A 16,699-nucleotide genomic window follows, 5' to 3' on the forward strand; every position below is an offset into this window, starting at 1 on the left:
TGGATAAATGTAAGTGCCAAAATGGTTGGGGCACAGGTCGGAAAATCAAACTATATGGTCCCTTAATAAAATGTGTCAAACATGCCTCAGCCTGAATCGATTTTGGGGTCTCTCATCAAGGATGAAGTATGTGAAAACCACGTTTTTGGAATTTGTTTTTATTTCGGACTAATGATGAAGAGTGATGTAAGGACATCTTACTTTATATTCGTGTAATATCATCCCGAGAAAGCATTTTTCAACTTTTCCTGCGTATCGACACCGCCTACTAGTAAAAAATCGTCCCATGCTATTTTCCCCGGAGTAAAAGCTATCTGTTAAACCGATTGTGCTTATATACGACACAGATGTAAGGTACAGCTCCATCCACATGTAAATCTTCTATCAATTCATGGATCCAATTACATATTAAAATGTGACCTCAACAATGTTTTAAACAAAATCACAGAATTTGATAAGTACACTTCGCAGGGGAAATACAATATTCAGTCGGTGTCGACACTTCAAACGAGATAGTACTCGTTGCGAAAATATTAAAAAAATTATTAGAACGATGAAAGTTCTTGTGGCAATAATTCTGTTAGTATCGCTTTGTGAACTGATTTCATGCAGTGGGTATGTCTTGCAAAAAGTTATTTTACGAATTTTGTGGTAAAAAGTTTTGTGGAGATTTAATGTAACTTCAGTCAGGACTCTTTAGCGGCGTAAGCACTAAAGTTGGACACGAGACTAAGGGTAGATAATACCTTCAAAACAGGAGGCCTTTCCACTAACAATTACCATTTTCTTCCTTCTATTTTTGATTATTATATAATAATATAGTATATTTGAATATAGTTTTATAGTTTGGGACAATTGTTACCAAAAAAAAAAAGCGGATAGCAGATTCAATAAAGCAAAAAGGATAAGCATACAAATCGTCGGTCAAGAATACGTCATCGGACAACTATTGTTCTCTCACTCATACAAATTTATGAATGAAAAACATAGGTTTTCGAGCCTCGGAACTCATTCTTGTCTTACCCTAGTAGTGGTAATAGATTAAAAATCCAAATGATATTTTTAGCTTTACTCAGATAAGCGGCGCCATTTTATTTTAGTGATAAATTTTAAAAGAAAATCTTTGATTTTCTTTGTCGTTGGATGTGAGCAGATATTGCTCAGATATTGTACAACGCAAGGCAGACAGGGCTTTTCTTCCACTAGCTGTTTAAAAACTTGATTATTTTTTAATTTTAGGGATGTAACTTGTGTGTATCAGTAATGCACGACAAAGGCTCTGAGAAAGGTTTTATTAGGCCGTTGATTATGCGATTTTATAATTTGTGCAAAAGATGAATCAAACCACTATTCAATCATGGAACTTCTCCCTGCTCGCTGAGTACTTTTTGTTAGACATTCAACAATAACTAGTGCTCATTAGTGTTTGAATTATCTAGTTTTCATTAGTGTTTCAATTTCGACCTTATGTCTGTCGGTACACTTATAAGTTTCTGGGCTTATTTGGAGTTTCGAAAGCCTAAATCAATTTCCACCTTGCATTCAGAGATTGTACACGGTGAGCTTGAAAAAAATTTTATTCGACCTCTCGTGGACATGAAATGTTTTTAGTGGTTTTTGTAGAGGGCGGCACCACGAGTAAGAATAACATAACAAGAAAATATTTCGATGGGAAAATTTTTAATTAGATCGATTTTTCGTTTTTCTGTGCGCTGCAGGAAGCTTCGAAAACTGTTTGGACCCTACTGGTGACTTGTTTGATCACAAAAATATAGTTACTGTTTAGCCTGAGGTCTAAGCTTTACAGCGATACCAATCATGACATTCATGACTACCAAAAAACATCTTTTATGAAGGAAAGTCATTCTGCTATGTCGATGTGAATTTTAAAGGCTGTATCATGTATCATACGTAGATTACTTTTATTTTCTCTTATAAATTATTTTTAGTTATTTTACATAATTTAGGGGGTTAATAAAAGGTCGAAAGAAGATTTTTAACTCGAAATAGGTTTCTTTGTAAATTGCACCCATGAGTAAACTGCATTATCTCGAGTCAAAAATTAACAAACCTTTCTTTTGTTTCGTTCGTAGTTTCTCCAATAGTCATTCTAAGCTAATTCTGCAACATTTTAGTTGTTTCCACTAAAAAATGAGACATTATACGAAGAAATTTGGGTGGTCGTTCAGGTGTACCAACAAAGATTTTGTCAGAATGAAATCCAAGCTCATCCTTTGACCTTTTATTAACCCCTTAAATTATGTTAATTAACTAAAAATACTTTTTAAGAGAAAATATAAGTAATCCACGTATGATACAGCCTTTAAAATTCACATCGACATAGTAGAATGACTTTCCTTCATAAAAGATGTTTCTTGGTAGTCATGAATGTCATGATTGGTATCGCTGTAAAGCCTAGACCTCAGGCTAAACAGTAACTATATTTTTGTGATCAAACAAGTCACCAGCAGGTTTCAAACAATTTTCGAAGCTTCCTGCAGGGCACAGAAAAACGAAAAATCGATCTAATTAAAAATTTTCCCATCGAAATATTTTCTTGTTATGTTATTCCTACTCGTGCTGCCGCCCTCTACAAAAACCACTAAAAACATTTCATGTCCACGAGAGGTCAAATAAAAAAAATTTCAAGCTCACCGTGTGTAGCAACGCTGTAGGAACGTTGCAGCAACGAGCTTCGCAGAATGTTAATAAGTTTACCTTTGCAGACATTTCACAGTAATTGGTGCGAAATCGGTAAATCAACATGGAAAATACAGCGTCGCAATTACTTCTCGGTACTTTAATGATTCGGACCCTCCGATCTTAGAAGTAGCCATTCACAGCAAAGCTGAAAGGATGACACAAAATATTACGTTAACAAATGGTAAAAGTCAGAGTCTGGAGTTCGATGTGAGTAGTCAATTTTTTTTGGCATACCAAACTCTTTACTAAATATTTGTTTATCATTCAGATGAACGGTTCTATAGCCGACGATTATGTGAATTTGACAATAAATTGCGTAAGAGGACTGAATTACAATGCCATTGCGAAGTTGAATTTGAACACTAAAAGTTTGTCAATCTTTGTGCAAACAAATAAACCCATTTACAAACCGTCGGATGTAGTTAGCTTTCGAGTGCTTGTCTTAGATGAAAACTTGCAGCTTCTGAACGCTAGCAATGTACGAATATTCGTAATTGACGCTGCACAAAACAGGGTACAAGCGTTCACAAATCCGGTTTTCAGAAAAGGTGTTTTCGGAGCAAAATTTAGTCTGTCGGATTCAGCGATTTTAGGTAACTGGCACATTGAAACGCTTCTTGCCAATAATGTTACAAAGAGGTATGCGTTTGAGGTTGCGGAATACACACTACCCTCTTTTGAGATCATTCTGGATGTAAAGCCTCATGTTACTTTTGCTGAAAAGCAAATAACAGCATTCTTAGTGGCGAAACATACGTTCACTGAAGCGGCCAATGGTAACGCTACGCTTATAGCTGAAGTGGAAAATAATAAAATAGTAAGGTCAAGAAATATTAGCGGTAACACGGCTTTTGTATTTCACATCGAAGATGATCTCGGATTAAACGAAGAAAATGCTGATCAAACCGTGAAGCTATTTGTTACCTTTACTGAAGAGGTAACCGGTAAATCACAAAACGCCACCGCCATCGTACAATTGCATACGGTGCCTTACAGACTACTAATAAAAACTAAATCTGAGGAATTCAAACCGGGCCTACCATTTACAATTGAAGCGATGGTGCAATTCCACGATAAAAATGTGCTTCTCACTGATAACGAGAACTTAGTTACCGTTGACGTAACGTTGGTAGAGAAATTATTTTGTAACTATACAGAAACGTTCATCATAGGCAAACGCAAACGCAAACGACTACCGGTTGTATTCAAGGAAACCTGTTTTCCAGTACCACCGACTACGAAAAAATTTAATGCTTTCCTGATGAATGGAACTTCGAAAATTGAATTTACAGTTCCTAAGAATGTTGTTAATTTAAGTGTAAATGTATCGTATTTGCAAACGAAAATATCGAAAAACGAAATTCTAAGCGCGCCATCGGAGCGAAACCATTTCATTGTGATCAAGTCAAAGACACAGACGTAAGGATTTTATTTGTGAAAAAGTAACAGTTGGAAAAGACTTTTACAAATTTTACATTTATTTCAGGCCGAAGCTGAACGAAAACGTGAGAATCAACATTCAATCGGTTAAGAATTTCACAGAATTTTCATATCACGTATTCACCACTCAAGGACGTTTGATTACTTCAGACACCATTCAAGTAACGTCCACTCTAGACCATGATTTCGAATTTACACCTACCGACGACATCAAGAGTAAAATTAAGATCATTGTATTCTACATAACGGACTACGGTGAAATTGTATTAGATTCGTTGCTACTTGAGTTCAAAGAGTTAAAGAACTTTGTGAGTAAGAATGTTTTCTCAATCTTTTGTTTTACGTTTCAGTAGAGAGGCGAAAGAAACAGAAAAAACCTTATTGATTGATTGCAAATTGTAGGGAACTGCTGCAGGTTTTAAGTGAAGATTTGGAGCAACTGTATCTAAAATAACTTAGAACGCTTCTCCGAATTTCTTTGATTACATCCAGTTTTTGAAAATTATTCCGTTTAAGAAGGTTCCCGGGTACGAAAAATTAGGTTTCGAGTGAGAACTGTCTGAAAGCTCTCACTGTTCATCGAAATAATTGAAGAGATTGGGTAGTTGGAACGTGTGATAACAAGATTACCCAAGGAATCAGTCATTTTTCGGTGCATTTGTATTTCATTATTAACTAAATTTCCCGCAACTCTTATTGAATTTGCCGCAGCTCGCTGTGAAATTAAGTAATTGTAGTTCCATCAAATACGTGTACTTTTCAGTACGTACAAGAGTGTGTACATACATACCAATAGTAACCACATCTATAGTAACCACTATTATACACTATTTTCCATTGAAATAAAGGTTGATGTTCAAATATCTGAAGAATCAGTGGAGCCAAATGATGAGATCCGCATAGACATAACATCGAGTTCAAATTCATATGTTGGACTTCTGGCTTCTGATCGAAGTCTATCAGTCTTAAATAAGAAAGTCAACGACATCAGCGCTAAAATAATTGACGAAAATAATTTGGATGATTTCTTTATCTTTCGTCCTGGTTAGTTCTTGCAATTTTGTTTTGAAAACCAAAAGGTTCAGCGAAATGTTTTTCAGGATCGGGAAGTTACATTCAATTTAGTGCATCGGATGACCGTAGTCAGACGTATAACAATGATTGGGACGAGGAACAAAAACCTGAAGATGATGAATTTCGTAAATCATTTCCAGAAACATGGTTTTTCGATATGGTTGATTTTGATGTTAAGTAAGTTAAAATTTCATTAGTGTAAGGTAGACTTAACTGGCATTGGTCGCCTAATCAAAAATATGTTTTATTTAGTCAATCAAAGGCAAGCATATCCTGGAGGGCCCCAGACACAATTACTAATTGGACGATAATTGCGTTTTCAATTAATCCCACTACAGGCTTAGCAGAAACCAGCAGACCAACCACGCTTAAAGTTTTTAAACCATTCTTTATCTCCATGGACTTACCACATTCGATTATACAAAACGAAATCGTTTCCATCCCGATATCAGTATTCAACTACATGGAAGACGACCAGGACGCACACATCACATTGTACAACGAAAATTCGGAATTTACATTTATTGAAGACGTGTTGCCAGTTGCCAGAAGTGATAAGCAGATGACAAAAACGTTATTTGTGAAGAAGAATAGTGGAGCTTTAACATTGTTCAAAATTCGTGCAAATCGAATTGGCTCAATAAAGATAAAGGCCTATGTAACCTCTCTATCATCACCTGGAGATGGGATAGAACGAAATTTGCTTGTTAAGCCCGAAGGAATTACACAGTACATAAACAAGGCAGTTTTAATTGATTTAAGGAACAGCAGCCAGTACACAACCAATTTAAATATCTTCATTCCTGATGAAGCAGTCATTGGTTCGATAAGGATAGACGCATCGATTATTATAGGCGATGACATATTGTGCCATTTCGGAAATTTGAAAAACTTAATGTGAGTCAAAAATGCGTTTCATTGTTATAATTGTTATCATCACCAAACATCGTCAAGAGATTCCTTTCTAATAAAGTTTTATGTTTCAGAAAGCTACCTGTCGGCAGTAGCGAACAAAATATGGTACACTTCGTGCCAAACATAGTCATTTTAGACTACTTAAGTGCTGTAAATAAGTTGACAAAAGAAGTTAAAACTGTTGCCATCGAAAACTTAGGCGTCGCCTATCAGAAACAGTTGAACTACAAAAACGGTGACGGCTCATTTAATGTCTGGGGAAAAAGGAACGAGACAGGTGGCACCTGGCTAACGGCGTTTATTGTGAAATGTTTTTATCAAGCCAAAAGATATATTTTCGTTGAAGTAGACATCATTGCAAAGGGTTTGCTCTTTTTATCACAAAAACAATCAGAGGATGGAAGTTTTGAAGAAGTTGAACACTTAAGGGGCATCCAAAGAGCTTCATCAAATAGAATCGCTTTGACTGCCTATGTGCTAGTAACATTTTTGGAAAATACCGACAGCATGGAAAAGCACAACAGCATGATCATCAAAGCAATCTCTTTTTTAAGTCAAAACTTTAACAATATAACCGACAACTACTCCCTAGCAATCGCCACCTATGCTTTACAGCTAGCCCATTTAGCAGACGAGTCAATCAAAAACACTTTCCTAACAAAACTGGAAGAGGCAGCAGTCAGAGATGGTGAAACTATGCGTTGGAAAGCAAGTTCTTTGGACGTTGAGACAACAGCCTACGCACTACATGCTTTTGTGGCAGCTGGTCGTCTACAGGATTCAGAACGAATAATGAAATGGCTGGTGGCACAGAGGAACGAGAACGGAGGCTTCATCTCAACACAAGCCACTGTGGTCGCTTTGCAAGCATTGTCAAAAGTAGCTGTAAAAATCTACTCTTCCAATACTGATATGGATGTTACAATAAACTCAGTTCTTGAGTTTTCTGTGAATGAGAGGACAGCATTACCTCTTCAAAAGAAGAATCTGCCAACATCAGCAAGAAATTTTGAAATTACTGCAACGGGAAGGGGACTCGGTATTTTCCAAATTTCTTACCAGTACAATATGGTTAAATTCATTGACGATTACAAATTCAACATCAGTCCTCCTGACATCAGGAACACCGTAGACGAGAAAAAATTCTACCTCGAATTTTGCTTTAACTATAATCAGGACGAAACGAATTTAACGTCTAAAATGGCTGTCGTAGAAGTAAAGTTACCCACTGGCTGTACGTTCATGGAAAATTTCAAAAAAGAATTAGAATCAACTGAGAGCATTAAGGTTAGTGTAGGTTTTTGAATTGCGGTTTCATGTCGACTTCATTCCGGAATTATAATTTTGCAGCGTGTAGACTTCGTTGACACATCGGTAACCGTTTTCATAGATCCTCTGAGTGCAGATAATGTTTGTCCACGATTTCATTTTTCTAAAGGAAAATTTGTCGAATACGCGAAACATGGATCGATAAAAGTGTACGACCCTAACAACATCAGTAAGCTTTAATTGGATAGAAAAAATTTGAAGCTTTCGATTTATAAAAAAAAATCTTTGCAGATCATCAAGCAGTGAGGCTTTTTAATCCTAAACATTTGGCTGATATGTACGCAGTCACATAGTACACTTGAGAACTATAAATGATTCCAACAGATAACCGGAAATGATCACAGTAAATATTGTTTTCCGACTATTTATAATAATTACACTAATAAACATCCTTTATCACAAATCTCAACTGTATGTTTTAACATGGATCCGTTATTTTGGCAGACTTTATGGTATCTCCAGTTCAGTTCCCAGTGCATTTTGAGTCCCAGTGCATTCATCACACAGTTATTTCATCTCTTTATTGTTACCCTTTTACTCCGGCATAGATGCGAATGATGAAATGATGTGGAGAGTTAATAGTCCTCACAGAAAACCTTTATGTATACAAGAATACAATACAAACAAAAATTATATTCCGTAGGAGCCCGTGTCGTGTCTGGTGGACCAGTGCAATATCCTGCTCTATGCTGTAGTGAAACTGGGAAACCTTCTTTTTATTGATATATTGTTTATTGTTACCATACTGACACCGATATCCCACAACTTACAATAATAATAAAAAAACATTAAGTATTTGAAATCCCTATGATCGTTGTTATTTCGTAGACCTTTTGAAAGCTATCAAGGAAAGTGAGTCAATTTAAAATATCCTTTTGAAAGCATTTTTATTTCTTAGAAAATACATTGATTTGAGATCCCTATGATCGCCGTTATGTCGTAGACAAGTCGTGACAAAAGTAATTTCATTTGGCTAAATATTTTGTTCTAGCTGATTGAATATTGTTGATTGAAGATCCTGTGCAGTTTTATTGCTGTATTGTGTAAGAGGCTAGCGGAAACAACTGAAGATAGTCAGTCCACTCTGGCTTTTTAACCGCCGCTAGGTCTCGAGGTCTAAACAGCCCTCTTTTCCCTGATTAATTCACTTAACGTGAACCTTGGGCAACGCAAGAGTATCACAACTCTGTTTGTTCTTGTTTTTATCTTTAACTTTATTTTAGCTTAATTTTGATAGGCATTTCAGCTGTAGAATGGAAGTTAGAGATTTCAGCTGTTAGAATAGAAATAAGAGCCTTCAGCTGTATTTGGTTCTTTTGTAAGTTGTGATTTTTTAGAATTTGGTCGCAGATAATAGACAATCATATTGTGCAGTTTGAACGAAAATATTCTTCTTACAAAACTGTATAACTTTCTCTTTGATCTGAACCTTCCAGCTTTCATTTGACGAAAATCGAAAATTTTACGAAATTCAAAAGGGCTCTTCCTTTGTTCCTTTGAAAATGTTTGTTTTTGTTTGTGATTGGCACATGATTTCAAAGTCTTATCGATCAACCGATATTAATCGAAATCCATCGCGTACAAAATTTCATTTTTCTGAATGTGGCAGTTGTCAAACTCATGCGACTTATACTCGATATACGAAGATATAGACGATATACTGGATACAAATTTGTCTTTTAAACGGGGTTTCTAACTGCCGTATTTTCCGAGTTATGTCTGAGATAGCTAATGGTCGATTTTTTATGAAAACCGTGAAACACGTGTCGACTAGAATGTGAAACTCTATAAAATTGTCTTTTAAACGAACTTTCTATATGCCAAAGTAACAAAGGTTGGTAAAATTCATCTAAGGTAAAGTATCGCGGTTCGACAAGAATTTTGAAAATCTGAGTTTCAACTCGATTGTCTCCGTTTCTTGGAAGATATGTATGCGGAAATTGTTTTAGAAACTAGCCTAATTATTTATATTAATTTTAATGTTAATTTCAGTTAATTATTAAGGTTTTAATCGAATTCCGGCTTTGACATTTTGGATCGTGGTTCGACAGTATGGCAAAAATCGCGGTTCGACACGTCATGTTGTTAGAGGTTTAACAACAAAATATGAAAATCACAATAACTTTTGATTTTGTTGTGACTAACCGTAAGATCCTACTTAACAATTAGTTATAGAAGGGTTACAAAAAACACCGTTTTTTGATCTTACAAATTTGGTTTATTAGCATCGGATTTGTAAGATCAAAAAACGGTGTTTTTTGTAACCCTTCTATAACTAATTGTGCAAATCACAAATTGGTATTAAAAATGCTTGTTATCACTTAGTTTGAGCTCAAAAACACTTGCTATTGCGTTTTATAGGCTAAAAACTCACTTAAATCGCTTATTTTCATCGAAAATCAGCTTTCCATGCAAAATTCAAATAATATCAACTTTCGATGAATTTTGTATGCACAAACCAAATCTTCCTTGGTTAAACTATTCAGTATCAATAATTTCACTAATTATTAGGGTGTAGCGGTTTTTACAAAATGTCTTAGTTCTTTTAAGGCTCAGCCGGAAATACACTCAGCTGGTCAATCTGATCATTTTATGAAATAAAAAAAAAATTCAAACTTTAATTTTGTGCTGCCGCCAGATCGATTTTCGAAAATTTCGTCGTTTTCGGTCCATGTCACATATATCGATTTTTTACGGTGGGCTCAGTGTTCATAAAAAGTTGAGTCAACATGGTAATCTAATCTCCAGGCTTCACAGATTATTTTATAAAAATGATCAAGTCTAAAAAATATTTTTTGAGTTCATGACTGATTGTCAAAGTTCCCCGATGGTGATTTTGAGACTTTAATCTCGCCACAAAATTTGATGAAAATGTGCAAAAATGCAAATTAAACTTTAAATATGCTAAATGGACCGCGGTGAGTCAAATACAACATCTGATTTGAATTGAATTGAATTGAATTTATTTCACCGCCAAGCCTGGCTGTATAAAATTACATACATCTTACATCTATTACACAAAAATTGAAAACTTTACAAAATACAAAAATTGAAAACTTTACAAAATATCACTGTCAATTGTCATTTAGCCTTTCCATAACTTTATTCTTAAACGTCATCACATTAACACATTCACTCACGACCGTCTTGTGTTCATTAATCAATCTAATTAGCCGCACTATTGGTTGATTCGATAAGTATTCGGTCGTCACCCTTGGTTCAACCAGTAGCTGTAATGTAGATTGTCGAAGGTTGTAGGCGCTTTCATTCCGGACAAAATTTGGTGAAATGATGTCATCCTTGATGTTGCCCATATAGATGTCGAAAGCAAGCGCGGCATCCGCTACAGTCCGTCTCTTCTCCAAATTTTGCAGTTTCAGCAACTTGCAACGATCCTCGTACGGTGCCAGTCTATAAGTCGTTGCATTGCTCCGGCTTTCCAACAGATATATAACGAACTGTTTCTGTACGGACTCGATGTCGTCAATGTATATTTGTGCAGTTGGATTCCAGATGGTCGATGCGTATTCCAGTCTTGAACGCACATATGCCACATATAGAATACGTTGAGTTTCTTTCGTGAAATTTCCGTTCGAAAAGTGCTTGATACATCCAACCATCTGTCGAGCTTTGATCGTCATTTGTTCTATGTGATGTCCAGGATGATAGGATTTGTTGAACCGAACACCCAGATCATTCATTTCTTCAACTCTCTCAATGTCGTGATTGCCCATAGTATAATCAGCCTTAATGAACGATGAATTGTGTCGGTATGCACTGAATATGTAACATTTGTCATTGTTGAAGTGAAGACGATTTCTCTCATTCCATCTGATCACATTGTCGATGTCTCGTTGCATCCGTACCGTATCTTCAAAGTCACGTATGATTGATGCCAATTTCATGTCGTCAGCGAACAGTAACGTGCGAGCAAATTCCACAACGTCGACCAAGTCATCAATGAAAATGGTGAACAATACCGGTCCCAGTGAACTTCCAGGTGGTACTCCTGATGGTGACTCGTATAGCCTGGATATAGATTTCCCAATCTGGACAAAATTGGTTCTGCCGATCAAGTATTGCCATATCCATCTTGCCGTTTTCTTGCCAATTCGAAATCTTGCTAGCTTAATAATCAATAACATGATCACCAGTTTGTCGAATGCTGCCTTGTAGTCCCCATAAAACGTATCCAGTTGACAATTGCGCTCGAATGCTTTATGTGCAAGTGTTGTTTGTGCTAGCAAGTTCGTTACTACGGATCTCCTGTTTCTGAACCCATGTTGCGCGCTCTTCAACTGAGGCTGAATCAATTTACTAATTTCACGTTTGACGGCAATATCATGGACTTTCATCAGAATGGTTTGAATGGCGATTACTCTGTAGTTTTTGACGTCTGATTTGGCACCTTTCTTTTTGTAGACAGCAACAATACGCGACATTTTCGATGCTGCAGATATTCTCCCACTGTCGAATGATTTTTGATGCAGCAGCCACATTGGCCAGGCCATTGCTGAAGCACACATTTTTATGACGATCGGCTTGATCTCATCTGGTCCTGCACCGCCCCTCCAATCGAGTGAGTAAATTGCTGCTTCGATGTCAAATAGTGACAAGTTGATATCTTCTGCATCACTCACCGGAACGTATCTTTCCTCGAAGCTCCAGTTCTCTGTATTGGGCACGTATAGCGATTCAAAGTAATCTGCAAACATGTTCACAATTTCTTCCTTAGAAGAACCAACTCTGTCACCGAAGTTCATTGTGTCAGGATACTTTTCGGTTCCACCATTCAATTTAGCAAATTTCCAAAATTCTGCAGGGTTCAGTTTGATGTTCTCTTGAACATTGTCCATATGTTCATTGAAACGGCGGTCACTTTCATCCCTGAATGCATGATCTGCTGCTTCGTACGCTGCGTCGTACGATTCAGATTTTCTTTTATGCAATTTGTTTCGACGATTTTTCAAACGTTGCAGTTCAGCCGACCACCATTTGGGTTTGTTCGAGTATTTTTTGATGGTCTTCTTCGGTACATTCTGTTCAGTTAGAGATTTCACTGTTTGAACGAAAAATGTGTAAGCCGAGTCGACATCTCTAATCATGAATTCGTGTTGAAAATTGATCGCTTCCAATTGCTGCGCCATTCGTTCATAATGTCCTTTTGAATACTGATAAAACGTAACATATTCCACATTGACCGATGATTTGGCGTCGTAATCCATTTGTATTTCATACGGAATGTGTCTGTCATCTTGCTGTGATTGTTCAATAATAGTATATCGATCTTTAGCTACGTTGACTGCATCAGAATCATTCACGAATAACAAATCCAAAACGTTTAATGCATTGTTGCGGAAATTCGATAATTGCGACATCGGCAGGCTGAGCATTCTGTCCAAGAAGTCGAGCGCATCAGTTTGATAACACGAACGATTTCCATTGATGTTGCGATCGGTTGGAGCGTACGGTAAATAGGCGTTTTCGTCATCATCATCGAGAGACCAATTAATGTCGTGCAGATTGAAGTCGCCAAGGACAATTATTCTGTGATTGCGATATTTCTCTACGATGAGTTTCACATTATGATAATGTTTCGCAGCAATGCTTGGGTCGAACACACTCATGTAGCAAACGTACAGTATTAACGGTTGTGGTTTGATGCATATCTCAATAGCCAAAAATTCACTTGCGTCGTCCGGTCCAATTGTCGAATTTATCGTATAATCGCCACAAAATTTGATGAAAATGTGCAAAAATGCAAATTAAACTTTAAATATGCTAAATGGACCGCGGTGAGTCAAATACAACATCTGATTTGATTTGGGACACCTAAATTTGATATTTACCTGACAAAAAGTTGTGTTTTTGGTACATGGAATATTGGTGGCGAAAGTCGAATTGCCTCAAATCAATAATTTTTTAGCTTATATTGTATTCCCAGGTTCTGACAATGCGAAACCTTCAATTTTAAGCGTTTTCTAAGCTAATTTACGTACTGTTGACAAGTACTAGAGCCAGTAGCTACGTCTCGTTACATTTTCAAATTTTATTGTATTTAATTTTGTAAATTAGCTTAGAAAACGCTTAAAATTGAAGGTTTCGCATTGTCAGAACCTGGGAATACAATATAAGCTAAAAAAATTATTTATTTGAGGCAATTCGACTTTCGCCACCAATATTCCATGTACCAAAAACACAACTTTTTGTCAGGTAAATATCAAATTTAGGTGTCCCAAATCAAATCAGATGTTGTATTTGACTCACCGCGGTCCATTTAGCATATTTAAAGTTTAATTTACATTTTTGCACATTTTCATCAAATTTTGTGGCGAGATTAAAGTCTCAAAATCACCATCGGGGAACTTTGACAATCAGTCATGAACTCAAAAAATATTTTTTAGACTTGATCATTTTTATAAAATAATCTGTGAAGCCTGGAGATTAGATTACCATGTTGACTCAACTTTTTATGAACACTGAGCCCACCGTAAAAAATCGATATATGTGACATGGACCGAAAACGACGAAATTTTCGAAAATCGATCTGGCGGCAGCACAAAATTAAAGTTTGAATTTTTTTTTTCTTTCATAAAATGATCAGTTTGACCAGCTGAGTGGATTTCCGGCTGAGCCTTAAAAGAACTAAGACATTTTGTAAAAACTGCTACACCCTACTAATTATTGACTCTTATTTGACTCTAAATTTTCCGATAAAATCGTGGAAGTTGATAGTCACAGAAATCACTGTCGAACCGCGATTTTTTTCCGTGTCGTACCGCGAACCATATTTACTACACATTATTCCACATAAATAATCACTTTTCTACACTTGTTTTAGATTAAATTCATAAAATTAAATTACTAGTATTAATAATGCTAGTAATGTGATTCCCAAATTCTTATGTTAATTAGTTGTTGAACAATCTTCAGCCAAAAATCACGAAAATTCATGCGAAAAAGTCACTGTTTCTTGTGTCAACATTTCGGGCTATTTAAAATATGAAAACACATTCAATTTTGATTAGATTTCACTGATTCACTTCGAAAAACATTTAAATTAATTAGAAACATTAGATTTTCCGCTTAATTATTTATTTGGTTTTGATTCACTTTTTCACATATTAAAGATGCTCAACACAAAGTGTCGGAAAACGAACCGTTTTTGACATGTCGAACCGCGATACTTATTTCAAAATGTATGGAAATCAATTTCTTCTACAAATTTTCAAGTTTTGAAATTTAATTGAGGACGCCAGCTTTTTTGGACAAAAACGATAATGTCCAACAATAACAATAATTCCCAACAATAATGCCCCGTCAAAAATGGCGACCATTGTGAATGCATACACATGGACAAGTCAATTTTCTATTTTTTTTATTTTTATTCTAAAATTGCGTCCGGATCTACATTTTATTACTGCAATCCGTAGATCTAATTTTTGGAAAGCTAACGACATTGAGCTGGAAAAAATTGTTTCAATTTACAACACGCTGTGCGACGACAGACATTATATGTTCCGCTTGCAGGTTAAGCACGTGTTTGTTGTGTAGTGGATGATGTTTGTCGTCGAACAGCGCGCTGAAAGATAAACAGATTTTTTCCAGCTTAATGTCGTTAGCTTCCTACAAATTAGATCTATGGATTGCAGTAATAAAATATAGATCCGGACGCACTTTTAGAATAAAAATCAAAAATAAATACAAAATTGACTTGTCCATGTGTAATGTGTATGCATTCACAATGGTCGCCATTTTTGACGGGGCATTATTGTTGGGAATTATTGTTATTGCTGGACATTATCGTTTTTGTACAAAAAAAAACTGGCGTCCTCTAATATCCCAACAAAAATCTCTACGTAAAAAGTGTTTTACGCAAAAATTACCAATTACCAAATACCAATTGTACCAAAAAAATATTTGACTTAAAACAACAAAAATTTACCAAAAAAATCTGCGTCGCATTTAGCAGATAAATTTTCTCGTAGGTCTGTTCCTGAACATCTGCCACTTTGCCACGCAGATTTTTTTGGTAAAATTTTTGTTGTTTTAAGTCAAATATTTTTTTGGTAAAAATTATTTGGCAGATGAAGAATTTTCACAAAAATATTTTTTTTGGAAAAACGAAGAAAAATATTGGAAATCTAGGAAAAATTGAAGAAATTATGTGAAAGTGTTTTCCCAAAGATAGCCGTTTAATGAGAATATTTTCCTAAATTTTCCCATAGTCATGAATCAAATGCTATTAAATGGTTGAACGAATAATAAACACGTCAAACCGATATTGTCCACCCACGATTTTATTTTAATAAAAACTCAACCTCATGAACTTTATTCTTCGTCGATACAAACAAATTGGATGATGACATTTGCTTTCATTCGAACGAAATAACCGATATTACCCGGAATCAAACCGACAGCTTTGGATTGTGACAAGGCTTTGCAATCTGAACGAAACGATTTAATGAAACTGAATCCATTTTTGTGGCTGAAGTGACTATCCAAATTAGTTTTATTTTTCCACGATTTTTCTCGCCCAATAAATAATAAACATAATTTCAGTCAAAAAGCATAAAACCTTCAAAAGAGTGAATGAATTTCATTCAAATTAATTTTAAAACATAAATCATCCGAAACTATATAACACGAAATGCAAGTGAAACATAAAAGAGATGATAAGCCAGCTCGTTTGAACTAATTTGGTGTAAAATTTAATTTTTGCGTAACGAAGCTGAAAGCGTCAACTCTAGCGATATCATTCATTTTAGCAATTGTATTTCAAAGACTGCGTCACACTTTTCTCGTAGAGATTTTTGTTGGGATATCATTCATTTTAGAAGTTTTGGGCTCTTAACCTGAAATTTAAACCGCAATCTATTCATCAAAATGATACTCAAGTGAAGATTTATCGATATAGCCAATAAATTTTTTATGCAAATTTCGGCCGCCATTTTGAACCTCTTCCTTGCCTTGGCGACCCCACATTCTATTCATCAAAATGATGCCCGAGTGAACACCTACCGATTTAGCCAATAATTTTTTTTTGATAGCTCGTATTTGAAGCGAGAATATGATAAAATAGGTTTTGTGGTGATATATACCATATGGTAGAAACTCAAATTTGACTTTATAGTTGACGCGTCTCAAAAAAATTTCTTCGTTCTTTTTTTGGGGGTTAGACTGCGTCAAGTCCTCCGCTATCGCTCCGGACATGATCTCGGCCAAATCTTAATCTCAT

General features: G+C 35.7%; 1 protein-coding gene across 1 annotated transcript; it reads left to right on the forward strand.

The window, feature by feature from the left end:
• The first annotated feature begins 461 nt into the window (after positions 1-461).
• LOC119079905 (CD109 antigen-like) lies at positions 462-7,854 on the forward strand. Its single transcript, XM_037187994.1, has 10 exons — positions 462-615; positions 2,727-2,910; positions 2,972-4,122; positions 4,190-4,451; positions 4,992-5,187; positions 5,244-5,394; positions 5,470-6,114; positions 6,204-7,419; positions 7,483-7,630; positions 7,693-7,854. Exons 1-10 carry the CDS (start codon positions 554-556, stop codon positions 7,752-7,754), a joined length of 4,077 nt encoding a protein of 1,358 aa, XP_037043889.1. The 5' UTR covers positions 462-553; the 3' UTR covers positions 7,755-7,854.
• The last annotated feature ends 8,845 nt before the right edge of the window (positions 7,855-16,699 follow it).

This window comes from Bradysia coprophila, unplaced genomic scaffold (genome assembly GCF_014529535.1).
Source record: "Bradysia coprophila strain Holo2 unplaced genomic scaffold, BU_Bcop_v1 contig_350, whole genome shotgun sequence".
NCBI classification, from domain to species: Eukaryota; Metazoa; Arthropoda; class Insecta; order Diptera; family Sciaridae; genus Bradysia; species Bradysia coprophila.